The 14,632-nt window shown below is 38.7% G+C and overlaps 1 protein-coding gene across 1 annotated transcript in view; it reads left to right on the top strand.

The window, feature by feature from the left end:
- Positions 1 to 8,518, top strand: part of LOC103515051 — a 15,634-nt gene extending 7,116 nt beyond the window's left edge. The window contains exon 3 of the mRNA XM_026827863.1: positions 8,378 to 8,518. Within this exon, the coding sequence (XP_026683664.1) occupies positions 8,378 to 8,518 (141 nt within the window). The remainder of the gene's footprint in view (positions 1 to 8,377) is intronic.
- Positions 8,519 to 14,632: the final 6,114 nt, after the last annotated feature.

The following is a 14,632-nucleotide window of genomic DNA, read 5'->3' as shown; positions in this document are numbered from 1 at the left end:
AGTCAATTATGTTTTAGTATATGCTTTCAGCTATGGACCTATAGAAGTAAAGTAGAAGTGATAGAAACCAAAATAGTATGTTCGCTGACCGTTAGGAAACAGGAGGAGTCTGACATACCGTGCAAGAGAACCAACTTAGAGAGTATGGGTGCGCTTATAAAGAGGAAACAGGAGCAAATACTGGTGAGAAAGGAACATGCATATGGATTGAGAATATCGGTCTTTCGTATAGATTTTGTTAAACTGAATTGAGGTTAGGGCCTTTTGGCTCCCCCGTGGCAGGTCACTATAGGTTGACTGCAGGGGTCTGAAAGTTCGCCTATCAGGTCATTTTGTAGTGTGTGTGTGTTGTGTGTGTTGTGGTGTGTGTGTGGTGTTGTTCTGTTGTGTGTGTGTGTGTTGTGTGTGTGTGTGCTCATCAGGTATCAGGTAGACCTGACAGGCGGACCTTTTCAGCCGTACCTGTGAGGTCTACCTGATAGTGAGTGTGCTCATCAGGTATCAGGTGCTTAGGTGTCTTCGGTCAGCTAGATTATTATAGTCCGAAATAGAGAGTTGGTAACCGCAGTACTACGAATCTTAATCAGTGCGTACAATTCTGAATTTCTGATTAATCGCTGTGTACTCACATGGTGATTATTATCACTAATATTTTCAACTAGGTTATTCCACATTTACACCATTTAATCCACGCTAACGTCTCAGATTAAAATGTAATCAAGGGCATGGTGCGTTGGTGGGCTTGGATGGACATCATGCTTGTTGGACAAGCAGGTTAGTCAGTCATTACTTACCAATCCATCTTACACTACTTACCGCCTGTGATGGTGGGATCAGGTGAAATGAATTATCTAATGTAGGCAGAAATTGGTTGATCAACAAAATCCATTAGGATCAGCGTTATCCCGAAAGATTGATTCTTGATTCCAGTTATTCAGACCTTTATTTTACGCATTTAACATATTGCTTATAAATCTTATAATTTTATAAGTATAGGTACCTATGTATTACATTTCCGTTGGTTTACCTACTTCTATGTCCTTATGTGGTAGATAAGGATCAGGAGTGTGTGGGTTCCAGAAAGGAAGAAAATGGCTGTCGGCAGTCTCTGGACAATGTCTTTGGTAGTCTCGCTTGTCTTTCATTCAAGAGAGTTTTTTTACTCCGGCCAATATTTGTGGTTCAGTGCTCCTCAGTTCTCAGTTCTCAATGCTGTTCAACAGACCATCTTGGTCTTAATCGGGCAATGTTTTAATTATTGTAATTAGACCGTTAAGATGTTTGGTTAAAAAAAACCGATTTTAATCTAAGTACCTATCACTCTACACCAGATATAAATAGATCCATAGTTGAAACCCGTAATGTAAAACCAGTAAAATGGTACTAATTGATTTTTATTTGCAATGAAAATAAATATGTTCAACCTGATATCTAGCCAGAGGAATCGGATTGACAATGATTTGCTAAAAACACAAAATAGAGACCGCTAATTTTTCAATTTGCTTGTTTTAATTGCAACACAAAACGGTTTAAAGTATCTGATATTTCTGATAACGTACCGAACCATTAGATAGCAGATATCAATTTCGATTAGGACGATGAATGATTGATTATGATTAGTGATTGCAGAAAAAGAAATTCACTGCAGTTCAATATACCTACTGTGAAATGCACTAGCAAAAAATAGCTGACTTGGAACTGAATTTGCATTGCAAAAATAGCTGTACTTAATAGAATGCTTTCGAATCTGTGAATCCACAAATGGACATTCCTTTCAACAGAAATCAGGGTTCCTTTCCTAACAAGAGTTGTAAACAACCGAATTGACAATGATTTTTAAAAATCATACCTACTATGAACGCTGATGTGTCATTTTCACAAAAGCTAGCTGCTAGTTGTCCTGCATTTACGAGTTATAAAATCCCTTTTCTTATTTTCCCGGGTCTCCTCCAATATAAATGATGGCAATACGGGCAATGGAAGAAGACTTGGGGTGATATTGACATTACTGTTTCAATTCCCGATAGAATGAGAGGGTGACGGATCCGCTGCATTGATACATGTGGGTAGAAAAAGTGGGAAGATGAGGGTCCTCACCCTTCCTAATATTTGAAGCTATTAAAGTCAGGGGGAAAGGAGTGAAGGCACGGAATTCCTATACATATCTCCGCCTACCGACAGATGATGGCTATTTTCAGCATCATTACCAAATGTAAGCGAGCAGAGCTAAATTCCTGAAGGGGATGGTTTTGTAGGGTTGTGCCCGAATTACAAGATTTACATGCGAATGAGGACGAATTTTAGAGTTTTATTCCTAATTAAACAAAAAACTCTAAAACTCGTATGTATGTAGCTGATTTGTAGCTATGTAGGTATCGCTAGTTACTTGTTACCCACTATTACCTACAACACCGTCCCTTCCCTGAAGATTAGGCCCCTAATTTTAGGGATTTCCAAGTGTTGATATAAGGGGACGTGCAGGCATTTCTCAGATGGATGAGAAATTTAGATTTGTATAGAGAACGCCTCATTGAGTTTTTATTAGTTGTTTGTGCACCGTGCCCCCTACTGGTGATAGCTGTTATCATTAGGAGCGTCTGTCTCCCCATCAGTTGTTTACTAGTGTGGTAGTGTGTGTGACAAAAATGAGTCAACCTGACTCCCTGACGGATGGTTAAAAGAGAGATTCAAGTCCTTCAAGTGTGATTGAAATTTTATAATGCCTTCTCTTAGACCGAACCGAACCCTACTAACTTGAGAGTTTCCTATGCAATTAAATAGTCAGATTTCCTTTCGTTTCGTCTGTCTCCCCATCAGTTGTTTACTAGTGTGGTAGTGTGTGTGACAAAAATGAGTCAACCTGACTCCCTGACGGATGGTTAAAAGAAAGATTTAAGTCCTTCAAGTGTGATTGAAATTTTATAATGCCTTCTCTTAGACCGAACCCTACTGACTTGAGAGTTTCCTATGCAATTAAATAATCAGATTTCCTTTCGTTGAACATTTTCACCACAACGTTGAATACCTAACATTTCTTCATAACATTAAAGCAACTCTTTGCGTGCTATCACGTTACAAACAATCCCCGGTATCAGGCAAATCAACTGATGTCGAAATAGTCGAGCTGAAATCCAGACGTCACTTGGCTCGATCATCTCCCATTACCATAGAATCTCATAAGTACATGTGCAGATTGTGAGCTGCTGTTCTGTACCTCTACAATTGTCACAATTTTTCCCAATCTGGCCTCCACAGCTTGATATTTGTTTAAATGCGTATTGCCTCTTTGAATTAGTCCAATACTTCGTGGGTTTCTGGTTCTGGCTTTTCTATCGCTGAAAAGCCGAACTTCTCTTTGTTAATTTCGACAGACACCCACCCATCCCTGAAGTTCCCATATTATAGCAATCTTTTACATATATTTATATTATTTATCCTCATGTTCATTATAAAATCATTATAGGTACATTAGCTCTTAATGGTAGCGGGTTAGTGAAGTTACATGATGAACAACTATTAGATGTGCAAACTAGATCACACTTACACGAAAGAGAACCCGTTTAATCGAACATCAGAGCTAAAATCCATGTTACAAAGTTAGGTCGCTCGTTTGCTAGTTGGTGAAGTTTTAGTAGTAGTCAATATGAAATGGTGTCTAGATTTCTACCTCTAATACAAGAATCTACTGACCACAGACTAAGTAGAAAGTACCTGGTATTGGTAGAATGAACTAAATCAGATTGGTCAATGATCATTCATTAGATCATTAATGAAATTTTTGAAATGTTCATCTGAAAGAGAAGGGGGGGGGGAATCGGATGTAAAACTGAGGAAATGAGGACGCCCTGGAAATAATCAGGTACAGTTGCGTTTATTATACAAATCTACAGGGCCCGAAGCCAGCGATGAGTTAAACTGAATTTCAGAGATTCCGAGTGCTTTCCCAGAATTTTATTGGGCGGACAGAAAATACTGTGAAATCTTATACCTGATTACCGCGGAACGTAAATTTCTAGGAAAAAGGGAAATCTCTCTGAAAATCAAACTGATTATGGTGAGAGAATATTTTGATTGGAGAGTTTTCATGCCTACCAGTGAACATCTGAAAATCAAACTGATTATGGTGAGAGAATATTTTGATTGGAGAGTTTTCATGCCTACCAGTGAACACTTCCTCGATTTATCTCAAAATTCAAATCCACGAGTGAGCTTTGCGCCACTCCTGGTTGGGCGTTGGGCAGAATTTCTTGGTCCTAATACCCGAATATCCTGCCAAACTGTTAATGTATGCATTGTATGCCGTTTAGAGAGTTCTATACCATCCGTCTAGTTCATATTGTACAGACCTCGGATAGATCCGGTCTATTCCAATGTAGTCCCCATAACTGTACTAGTTCCCTATTTGGACCTGTGTCAATTACGTGGACAATTTCAACGGAGATTTCGTTCCTAGCAAACCTAGTGTCAGATTGATTCTTTGATTTGTGCGACCGAAGAATTGATTTCTATTATTGGGGGCGTGCCCCTCGGTTTTCTCACTAAATTGATGTTATACTTATGACCTTGTGTTGTTTTGATTTGATTTTCAGAAGAACTCTAGACATAGTATTAACACTGATAAATGTATGGAAATGTCCAATGTAAGTGTTACACATATAAGAGAAAAATCTATGTTAATAATACCCAATGCTTGAATTAATTCTAGCGAATCATATTAATGTACGTATTTGTAATTATGTGTAATTATTTTTGAACTAATCTGTTGGAACTCTAGACATAGTATTAACACTGATAAATGTATGGAAATGTCCAATGTAAGTGTTACACATATAAGAGAAAAATCTATGTTAATAGTTAATACCCAATGCTTGAATTAATTCTAGCGAATCATATTAATGTACGTATTAATTTGTAATTATGTGTAATTATTTTTGAACTAATCTGTTATGCCATTATTGTAAAAACCCTAATCTCAGCTAATCTACTAGGAGAAAACATTAATCCCCAGAATGTAGATTAATATTACCAGTAGCCATAACAGATAGCCTCAGCTTTATCTTATTAAAGTTGTGGAAGTGACCCTGGCTCACCTACATGTATATTTTCTTTTCTCCCCTTCATTTTTGGTTCTTTATCATTCTTACTCCCTATAGTCCCTATTTATTTTGTCTGTCTAGCATTTCATTAACTTTCTTTCTGCCAATTCCTCCCTTCTGTATCTTTTTTAATCCCCTTTCTCTCTAGGTCCTTATTGTCTTCATAATTAATATTACCAGTAGCCATAACAGATAGCCTCAGCTTTATCTTATTAAAGTTGTGGAAGTGACCCTGGCTCACCTACATGTATATTTCCTATCCTCCCCTTCATTTTTGGTTCTTTATCATTCTTACTCCCTATAGTCCCTATTTATTCTGTCTGTCTAGCATTTCATTGACTTTCTTTCTGCCAATTCCTCCCTTCTGTATCTTCTTTAATCCCCTTTCTCTCTAGGTCCTTATTGTCTTCATATCTATTTCTCCATGCAGTGAAGCAGAAGTGAGATTAGAGGAAAGAGGAGTGCAATGAGGGTAAAGAAAGGTAGGTGGCACGCCGCCAATACAGTGAAGCAAAAGTAATATTAGAGAAAGAGGAGTATAATGAGGGGAAAGAAAGGTAGGTACTACGTGAAGTAGGAGGACACAAATTATGAAGTGAATAAAAGTGGGGTACAAAATTGAATTTCTAATCTTTTTTGGGGTGGGATGGAGTTTTGTTTTTTTTTGTGGCACTTGATTTATTTTGGGAGGAACGACTTGGCGGGGTCTTTTTTATGCCACGAAGTGGTATTTTTTGGGGTTTTTTAAGTATCGATGAGTGTGGTTCTGAAGTATGGCAGGTCGCGTGTTGAATATTTCATGCTCGTTACTGGCGTTATCATTAGGGAATTATAAATCTTCTGTTTCGGTAGGACGTATTCTAAACAATCCAGGTATTCTATCACAGGGTTGAATAGTAGACACTTCAGATTAGACAGGGGAGCTAGCGTGTTTGTCGAACTTCGAGGGTGGTTGTGGTTACTTCACTCGCACTTTGTTTTGACATTTAATATCGTTCTTACCCTTTCGCATATGAGTCATCACTTCACAGTCTTCATAGTTCATACCGATGTTTAAGTCTTTAAATCTATTGGTATTTGCTTGAACATAGTTTAAACCTTTAAACTCTTTAAATTGACGAATGGGTAGTGGGTACATGTATATGTATATTGCGAATGACCATCGTTGCCGTCCTTTTTATGAAATCTATGTACACACTTAAGATATTGGTTAGGCGGTAGTACCTACCTGAGTACCTGCTGTGAATTTATGTAATGGTTCTAAATATCACCACTAGTCTATTTGGTATAATCTGTTCCAGATATTAAATTGGTGATTACGGAGATCTGTTGCCTTTGGCAATTTGGCTTATACACAGGGGGGACGCAAATTGATCAATGAACTAGGCACGATCTATTTGAACATGTAGATTGTTATCTTTGAATGTAGTAAAATTTTGAGGCTCACTTAACAAGTTAACTCTAATTTTTTGGACAGAAGGACAACAACTTTGGATGTTTGTTGACGTAAAATTGACCTTCCTGAGTTAACCGCAAAATTATTATCCGGCCAAGTTTTCAAATGACTATGAAAAGGAAGATAAAATTCCATGCTTTGAATGGGGGATTGAACCAGCTCACTTTGGTTCAACAGAAGAGCGGCTTGACTATTGACCTCCAAGGCAGGACATTTGAAAGCTGGGAAAGACAATGTATCTACGTCACCACAATCTCCGGCTTTTGAAGGGTGTATCATCAGATCTCGAGACAAGTATTACATAAATCTCTTCGAGCCTGATCACCCTGTATTCTGACTACTTATTTTAACTATCTATGTAGTTCCACATCAACGTCCTCCGTGATAGCAAGTACCAAGTTCTCATCTCATCAGGTCATTATAATGTTGACATAAGTATGGTGACCTTGGTATCCTTTAATCTTATCATGGCTTCCTTATATCCTCTTATCATCCTGGCCTATACCTAGTCACCTAATCACTTCACTTTCCCCTATACTGACCTGACCACTGATCCTTCTAATAGTCCGATCTTACCTACATTTAGAACCTACGTAGAGACATATGTTTTAGGACTATTAGGTATTGGAATTTGTCGAGAAATCGAGTGCTCTTCGTGACAACTTACACAAGTGGTTAATAGACTGGTCTAGGAGATTTTGAGTTCGATTCCCGGCGGGGTTTAAAAAAAAAAAATAATAATAATACGAGGATGACCCCTTAAATATTCTCTACCCTCTACCACCTGAATTTTGGAGATCCACTAGCATGTGGTCCTATTCTTGAGTAGATATAAGTAAAATTCTTTGCCAATCGCGAATGTTGAGATTCGACCCCGCACCCTCCTTCTCACTTGACAGCCCCTTTGCTCTTTGTATACATATACGTATGTATTCGGAGAAGGATTTCAGAATGTTTTTCCGCCCAACCCCTGTCTAATGACTTCTCTTTGTTGTTACAGAGTTATGGCATTCACTACAAGAACATCGGCGAAAACCGACAACATGAAGGAAAAAAGTGGACAGATTTTTTTTTTTTTCATTATTATTAAATGAAATTAGGCGAATTCCAGTCTGCTAGTTTAGAGCAGTGTTTCCTAATCTACTTGGGGCTGGTTTACTCGCGAACGGGGAGAGCAATACCACTACCCCAATAAAAAGTTAGAGGTGCTCTATTAAACTCTTCAAATAATGGGACACTTTGTTTTAAGCCGACAGTCTCAATAAAGTAATAATAAATTAAAATACAAGGGGGGCCCTAGTCGACTACCTTACTCAAAATGAGCTCAGACCCGAAGTCTTTGACTCCAAATTATACCTTTGGAGGGTAGTTATCTCCAAATTGGACACCACTTGCTCGAGTTACACGATGTTTTGAAAACAAGAACATAAATTTCGTCTCAACAAAAACACAAAAACCTTCAAGTTTGTGTTTTTTTTTCTATATTATTCAAAAATTTAATGTAACAAATGAATGGGAAATAGGTAGGGATGTACTGTTGAAAACTGTCGTATTTTCCCTGTGGGAGAAGAAAAAAAGATAGCTTTATTTTGGAAGCTCATGAAGGATTTCATTTTGTGAGTTGTAACTTACAAATTTTAGTTGAATAACATGTGTCAGTTGAAGTATCAAACTTTTGTATGTACATATGTAGATTGTACATGCACACTTGTAAACCTCAACTTTAACCTTATAAATCCCTGTATTTCCTTATAGCCTCCTTGTTAATTTCGTTACACTTTCGTAAAATTTACTCAATTCGTCCACACATTTTGTTTGATTGCAGAGTCAAATTTTGGAGCGTATGAAATCAGATCGGGTGACGTTGACCAAACCTGAAGAAGACAGGAGGAGGCGGACCATCATAGTGGAGAAGAATAACAACAATAGCTACGGGTTTACTTTACAGGTAAGCATAAGATCGTGACTTGGGCCAGCGACTCACTAACAGATAGAACAGGTACACCTGACAGGCGGACCTGCTCAGCCATACCTGTCAGGTCTACCTGATAGTGAGTGGCTGGCTTAAAAAAAGACCCATCATTTCTTCGCCGTCCTCCTCGACTGAGGAGACAGAAAGGGTCACACATCTTGCTGTTCAGGGTTACGGGCGTGATGTCCAGAATGTACGTACCAAGTGGTTTGTTCATTGCCAATAATACAAAGTGTCTAATTATTGGAGTATGTAGCATCGAGTTTTGACTCACTTGGTAAAAAACATCATACTTGCACGTCAACAATAATATCGTCCGAGTACTCCGAGTGACTAAAGTTTAAATTAAAGACGAACAGACCCTCTAACCAAGTCTATCCTAAGCCCTCAGATAATGACCGTACTGCATTTCTTACTTTACCAACGTTAAATTGCTGAGTTGCTCACCAACGATGATCTCTCCACAATTGTTGGGTGGTACCCAACTAACCAACTTTCTTTCCGTCGGTTAACAACGTTAGTAATTAGCCGAGTGATAACCTAAATTCGCAATCCATCACTCTCTTCATACTTGGTTGTAATTGTGATGATTTGATTGATGTTTCGTGTCATTCATAAGATCATAAATCCTGTTCGCAGGATGTTGCAATTTGTTCTCGGTCAGTAATGTCAGCAATGGCATAGTTACCATTACGGCAGTTAGTTTCAACACTGGAGGGTATGGAATGGCCGGGTTCAATTGCCGGTGATAACCGTAATTTTTACAGGAAAAGGGGTGACCAAAGAGCTCTGTTTGGCAATGGAGGTGCCTGGAATTGTATCCTCAATTATTTAAGAAATCGACCACATCATAATGGAGCTCTAGGGGTTAGGTGGTAGAGAACGCCTCCGGCGTGGCGCTATCCTCGCTTAGTGGTTACCTTCCACTCAAGAGTTTGTTATTATTAGAGTATTTATTCAATAGTCACTATGGGGGTTTTTGCCCATCATATTTTTGCCATAAGACTCTTATCTCTCAAGCCGAATTCCTTGTTAGTGCACGCGGAAGACACAGTGTGAATGCACCTTTCATCCTTCCAATGCTGAATTACTCGCACTGAAGTCTGAAGTGATACTTGATTTGGATCTAGATGTCCTGTCACTTGTGTATTTGAACCTCTTGCCCCCCTGTCAGCCCTGTCGAAACCTTCAATGACAAATAAGTACCTACTTAAGTACCTGTTTGATTGATCCTACAATTCCTTCATCGTTTTTCATTTAACAATAATCATCAATTTGTTCAAATCTCAAAAAACGTGTTCCGTGTACAAATTCAATTCTCTATAATATACGTACCAAGTGGTTTGTTCATTGCCAATAATACAAAGTGTCTAATTATTGGAGTATGTAGCATCGAGTTTTGACTCACTTGGTGAAAAACATCATACTTGCACGTCAACAATAATATCGTCCGAGTACTCCGAGTGACTAAACTTTAAATAATATACCCTCTAACCAAGTCTAACCTAAGCCCTCAGATAATGACCATACTGCATTTCTTACTTTACCAACATTAAATTGCTGAGTTGCTTACCAACGATGATCTCTCCACAATTGTTGGGTGGTACCCAACTAACCAACTTTCTTTCCGTCGGTTAACAACGTTAGCAATTAGCCGAGTGATAACCTAAATTCGCAATCTATCACTCTCTTCATACTTGGTTGTAATTGTGATGATTTGATTGATGTTTCGTGTCATTCATAAGACCATACATCCTGTTCGCAGGATGTTGCAATTTGTTCTCGGTCAGTAATGTCAGCAATGGCATAGTTACTAGTTACCATTACGGCAGTTTGTTTCAACACTGGAGGGTATCGAATGGCCGGGTCAGTTCCCGATGATACCTATGAATTTTACCGGAAAAGGGGTGACCAAACAGCTCTGTTTGGCAATGGAGGTGCCTATTAAAGTGCTTAGAATTGTATCCTCAATCATTTGAGAAATCGGCCACATCATAATGGAGCTCTAGGGGTTAGGTGGTAGAGAACGCCTCCGGCGCGGCATTATCCTCGCTTAGTGGTTACCTTCCACTCACAAGAGTCTTTTATTATTAGAGTATTTCTTCAATAGTCACTATGGGGGTTTTTGCCCCCATAGTGACTATCTGATATGAAATATCCTTAGAACACTAATTGAACTACCTGTATGTGATACTCGGTTGGCCTTGCTGTACTCACAGTATATTCCACCATGTGTCTGGTAATATCACTCGGATTGGCCTTGATAGCAAATTATAGAACTTGGGAGAAAATTCTTCCATCAAGATCAAGACCGTACAACATCGGCGAAAACCGACAACATGAAGGAAAAAAGTGGACAGATTTTTTTTTTTTTCATTATTATTAAATGAAATTAGGCGAATTCCAGTCTGCTAGTTTAGAGCAGTGTTTCCTAATCTACTTGGGGCTGGTTTACTCGCGAACGGGGAGATCAATACAACTACCCCAATACAAAGTTAGAGGTGCTCTATTAAACTGTATCACTCGGATTGGCCTTGATAGCAAATTATAGAACTTGGGAGAAAATTCTTCCATCAAGATCAAGACCGTACAACATCGGCGAAAAACCGACAATATGAAGGAAAAAAGTGAACATTTTTTTTTCATTATTATTAAATTAAATTGTAGATAGGCGAATTCCAGTCTGCTAGTTTATAGCAGTGTTTCCTAATCTACTTGGGGCTGGTTTACTCGCGAACGGGGAGAGCAATACCACTACCCCAATAAAAAGTTAGAGGTGCTCTATTAAACTCTTCAAATAATGGGACACTTTGTTTTAAGCCGACAGTCTCAATAAAGTAATAATAAATTAAAATACAAGGGGGGCCCTAGTCGACTACCTTACTCAAAATGAGCTCAGACCCGAAGTCTTTGACTCCAAATTACTTATACCTTTCGGGGGTAGTTATCTCCAAATTGGACACCACTTGCTCGAGTTACACGATGTTTTGAAAACAAGAACATAAATTTCGTCTCAACAAAAACACAAAAACCTTCAAGTTTGTGTTTTTTTTTCTATATTATTCAAAAATTTAATGTAACAAATGAATGGGAAATAGGTAGGGATGTACTGTTGAAAACTGTCGTATTTTCCCTGTGGGAGAAGAAAAAAAGATAGCTTTATTTTGGAAGCTCATGAAGGATTTCATTTTGTGAGTTGTAACTTACAAATTTTAGTTGAATAACATGTGTCAGTTGAAGTATCAAACTTTTGTATGTACATATGTAGATTGTACATGCACACTTGTAAACCTCAACTTTAACCTTATAAATCCCTGTATTTCCTTATAGCCTCCTTGTTAATTTCGTTACACTTTCGTAAAATTTACTCAATTCGTCCACACATTTTAAACCTTCAAGTTTGTGTTTTTTTTTTTTTTTTTTCTATTTTATTCAAAAATTTAATGTAACAAATGGGAAATAGGTAGGGATGTACTGTTGAAAACTGTCGTATATTGTCCCTGTGGGAGAAGAAAAAAAGATAGCTTTATTATTTTGGAAGCTCATGAAGAATTTCATTTTGTGAGTTGTAAGTTACAAATTTTAGTTGAATAACATGTGTCAGTTGAAGTATCAAACTTTTGTATGTACATATGTAGATTGCACATGCACACTTGTAAAATTCTTCATTTCGGAAGTACTCCAAAAAGAAGGTTTACAAGGTGTATTATGATGTAAACTGTAAATCAGATAATTACCCTTTAACCCTATAAATCCATGTATTTCCTTATAGCCTCCTTGTTCATTTTGTTACACTTTCGTAAAATTTACTCAATTCGTCCACTCGTTTGGTTTGATTGCAGAGTCAAATTTTGGAGCGTATGAAATCAGATCGGGTGACGTTGACCAAACCTGAAGAAGACAGGAGGAGGCGGACCATCATAGTGGAGAAGAATAACAACAATAGCTACGGGTTTACTTTACAGGTAAGCATAAGATCGTGACTTGGGCCAGCGACTCACTAACAGGTAGAACAGGTACACCTGACAGGCGGACCTTTGCAGCTGTACCTGTCAGGTCTACCTGTGTATGTGCTTATCAGGTAGATCTGACAGGCGGACCTGCTCAGCCATACCTGTCAGGTCTACCTGATAGTGAGTGGCTGGCCTAAAAAAAGACCCATCATTTCTCCAAAAATTCACCATTAGTAATCAGTACCATCGCCCAATGGCCTCTTCTTCGCCGTTCCTCCTCGACTGAGGAGACAGAAAGGGTCACACATCTTGCTGTAGCCACATTAGTGTTGTCTCCTCCATGATGACAAGACCGAGGTCACGTGACGTGACATCACTTGATGACAAAACGACATGAGACGTGACAATGTCAAGTCAGTGACGGTCGTCGCGTCGCTTTGTGTGTTATGTTTTCCTTTACATACAATTTGTTCACTTTACATACCTACACTTACATAAAAACAAAACTCTTTGACTCATTTACATGTTCTTAAACATATAAAATACACGAGACCTTGTTTAGACTGCTGGGGTAAATGGACTTTTTAGTCTCATTCGAGCAGGTATTCTATTCTATTACATACGAAAATTCACCCATCGTTTTTATAGGGAGAGAGGTACTGTGGCAGTTGAGCGACTTGCAACTTGACTGGTCTCATAAAAGTGGGAAAATTAGCCAGCGCGGCAGCGGTGAAAGCACGTTGTATGCACCAGTTCCAAATGGATCAATGATGTTAAGCAACTTGGAGGGCAATCCTTTGCTGCTAGCTTTTCCCGGCCTCGCGCAAGCTGGATGAGGTTAATGTGAGGAGGCGGGTAGCTTTTTGAATTCAGGATAAAACCCCCGTCACCACGTTGTATGCACCAGTTCCAAATGGATCAATGATGTTAAGCAACTTGGAGGGCAATCCTTTGCTGCTAGCTTTTCCCGGCCTCGCGCAGGCTGGATGAGGTTAATGTGAGGAGGCGGGTAGCTTTTCAGGATAAAACCCCCGTCACCAAAACGGTAGGAGTTATACAGTGACGGTAAAGCCCCATCAAATAAATGTTGGGAAAACATTGGTTCGTGCTGATATGGGACTATGGGACCGTCACGTCATACAGCCGAATTGGAGAATATATCGATAAAATCCACGGCAATTAGGATGCTAGAGTGCTATAGAGTGCGGTATATTGTACTGAAAAGTACTCACCTTCCTCAGTAATTCACCTCATCACCTCACCAAGGATACTGTTTGCATCGTGAAAATTTTACTTCCCAGTTATTATTTTCATGAATGTATTATATTCGGCTCGTCGCAATGAGAGACCTTCTTAAATTGCATGAACATTGTTCGTGAGTAGAGAGTACATCGAAAGACACGAAACACTTTGGCTTTTAGAAGGTTCAAAGCATAATTGGAGGATTTTGAAGTGATGAGAGCTGTTGGTAAGAGCAAGATAATCACTTGAGACTCTTGAGAGTTTGTGGTTTAAACCTCAGGTGTGGAGTCTTATGGTAACTTTTTGTTTGGGACATACCCAAAGTTCATGTCCACATGAGACTAGATCTGGGGATTAGGACACTCCAGATCTGGGGTTTGGACACTCCGGTGGAGGGTCCTCGTGATTGTACTAAAGTATTTTTAGGACCTTAATTTTAGCGTGTTGAATTCAAAGAAAGAATTTGATCAATTTGACGTCTATTAAGACCCTGGTAAAGGGACCTCTCATTTTCCTCCTAGCAGTACCTATAAATGAGGTCTATTCTATTTTACACAGGTTGTAACTTATGTCTCACCCTATGCTCTGGCTAATGGCTATAGAGTAGGTAGGTAATACGTTCCATACCTACCATGTTGATGATCTTGACACGCTGTATGCTATTGAATCATTAACATTGCTACGTGTAGAACCCCATTCACCTTGATTTTTAAACGTACTGAATTTCCCATTGACTGCAAGTTTGGCAATGATAGCAAAACAAAAGAATTGGCATAATTGAACTATTATTAAACTTTTAAGAACCAACACTCTACTGACCACAATTATTCGTATTATTTCGTACATATTATGTATTGACTTTCAGACATTAAACTACTTTTGGCTCAGGTACTTTGGTATTACTAGTACGTTT

Source organism: Diaphorina citri, unplaced genomic scaffold, assembly GCF_000475195.1.
Source record: "Diaphorina citri unplaced genomic scaffold, Diaci psyllid genome assembly version 1.1 scaffold1263, whole genome shotgun sequence".
NCBI classification, from domain to species: Eukaryota; Metazoa; Arthropoda; class Insecta; order Hemiptera; family Psyllidae; genus Diaphorina; species Diaphorina citri.
This window is presented reverse-complemented; position numbering and strand designations above follow the sequence as displayed.